The sequence below is a fragment of the Pundamilia nyererei genome, unplaced genomic scaffold (assembly GCF_000239375.1).
Source record: "Pundamilia nyererei isolate P.nyererei 1_Seehausen unplaced genomic scaffold, PunNye1.0 scaffold00008, whole genome shotgun sequence".
Taxonomy (NCBI): Eukaryota; Metazoa; Chordata; class Actinopteri; order Cichliformes; family Cichlidae; genus Pundamilia; species Pundamilia nyererei.
Genome location: NW_005187409.1, coordinates 3780490 through 3782353, shown reverse-complemented (window position 1 = coordinate 3782353; position 1864 = coordinate 3780490). Strand labels below are relative to the sequence as shown.

At 39.1% G+C, this 1864-nt stretch overlaps 1 protein-coding gene across 2 annotated transcripts in view; it reads left to right on the top strand.

The window, feature by feature from the left end:
• pdzd11 (PDZ domain containing 11) overlaps positions 1-1864 on the top strand; it is a 7175-nt gene that overhangs the window by 1555 nt on the left and 3756 nt on the right. For both annotated transcript variants that reach the window (XM_005723000.1, XM_005723001.2), the window contains exons 3-4: positions 1192-1332; positions 1442-1540. In XM_005723000.1, the coding sequence (XP_005723057.1) occupies positions 1192-1332; positions 1442-1540 (240 nt within the window). The remainder of the gene's footprint in view (positions 1-1191; positions 1333-1441; positions 1541-1864) is intronic.

Below are 1864 nucleotides of genomic sequence, written 5' to 3'. Positions count from 1 at the left end.
CATAAACTAGCAAATCATTTCATAAAAAGCACATCATACCAACAGTCAAACATAGTGGTGGTAGTGTAAATGTCTGAGGCTGCTTTGCTGCTTCAGGAGCTAAACGATGTACTGTAATTGATAGAACCATGAATTCTTCTCTCCACCAGAGAACCCTGAGAGAATGAACAGCCATTAGTCTGTGTCCCTGCTAGAGCAAACTTGGGTTATTTAGTAAGATGATGAAACACTCCAGCAAGTCTAACTCTGAGTGGTCCACAAAGAGTGCAAGAGTGAGTCAAAGTTCCTTTACAGTAATGTGAAAGACCCATTGCCAGTTATCGTAAACACTTAATTGCACTTCTTGCTGCCAGGGGTGGCACAACCAGTTATTGGGTTTAGGAGGTATCTACTTTTTCACACAGGGCCTTTTTGATATATGACATCATAATCAGATATGCATTTTGTGCTTGGGTTATCTTTCAGTAGCTGTTGCATGTTAAAAATTGTTTCATGTTCTAAAATATGAAGGTGTCACAATTATGGGGGGAAAAAGAAATCAGGAAGTGGCAAATACTTTTTCACAGCGCTGTACCTAAAATATCTACTGGTAATTTTACTGAATACTATTAAGTTTATCTGAGAGTCACAAAGATTCTTGGAGTTTTTTTTCTTGCTACTGCTTTTTGTAGCTTTTAATGGCATCTTCCAGGCCAAGGAATGGGGCTGCCTAATTTAATGTGATAGGTGGTCACATACAGGTTGTAACCTGCAGGTGCATGCACAGTCCTTGTCTCCTTGAGGCTTTTCTGTCTGTCATGGTTTCGTAGTTGGCGCCTTTAACTTCTTTTTTTCAGTTAGTGTTTGGGTTTCAGTGAGTTCATGAAGCCTGTCTTATATGCGTTTGGAAATCTGACAAGCAAAGAGGTGTTTGCGCCTGACTGCAAAGGTCAGGACTGTGCAATATTATTAAATGTGCTACAGAAAGCAAATGGGTGGATATTTTTTGTGAATGTTTTTATTTAGATTTTATTATCCCAAAGGAAATACCTTTTTTGTTGTTGTTGCTGATCTGCTTATTTTCCAAACAGGTCATGCTGAATATGTTGAATATGATGCTTGACTCTTATCACATTGTTTTTAAGGCAGAAGAAGCAAACTTAAAGAAGCTAAATATTGCTGGCTGTTCTTCTTCTCTTGGTTCATTTTTAGCGGGTTCATCATCCTGACTATAACAATGAGCTCACACAGTTTCTGCCTCGCACCATTGTGTTGAAGAAGCCTCCAGGAGCGCAGCTGGGCTTCAATATCCGTGGTGGGAAAGCTTCACAGTTAGGGATCTTTATATCCAAGGTGCGTGCACAGCCCTGGTTATTAATGTGGGTTTTTTTTTTCTTGCTGTGCTGCTGACTATTTGTTTGCCTATTTTTAATCAATTTAAATCATTTCTGTGTGCTGGCAGGTGGTCCCAGATTCAGACGCCCACAGAGCAGGGCTACAGGAGGGAGACCAGGTTCTTTCAGTGAATGATGTTGATTTCCAAGACATAGAGCACTCAAGAGTAAGTCGAGGCTGAATTTCAAACAGGCTTTATTCAACACATTGTCTCCAGCACACACTTACGTATTGAAATCTACTCTATTCATGAATCTGATTTAGTTTAGGTGTATTTCTATTCATGTATGTACAAGAATAACAAATAGCTTCACATACTATGCTGTGCTCTTTAATCTTCAATATAGTCAGAACATATTCAAGGCGGGGTTGCTCAAGTAAACCTATAATGGTGATCACGATAATAATTTTTTGTGTCAATATCAAGCTCACTATTACAAAAAGTAAGTCAACTTTAATTTGGGGGAGTGCGGTATAGGATAATCTAGAC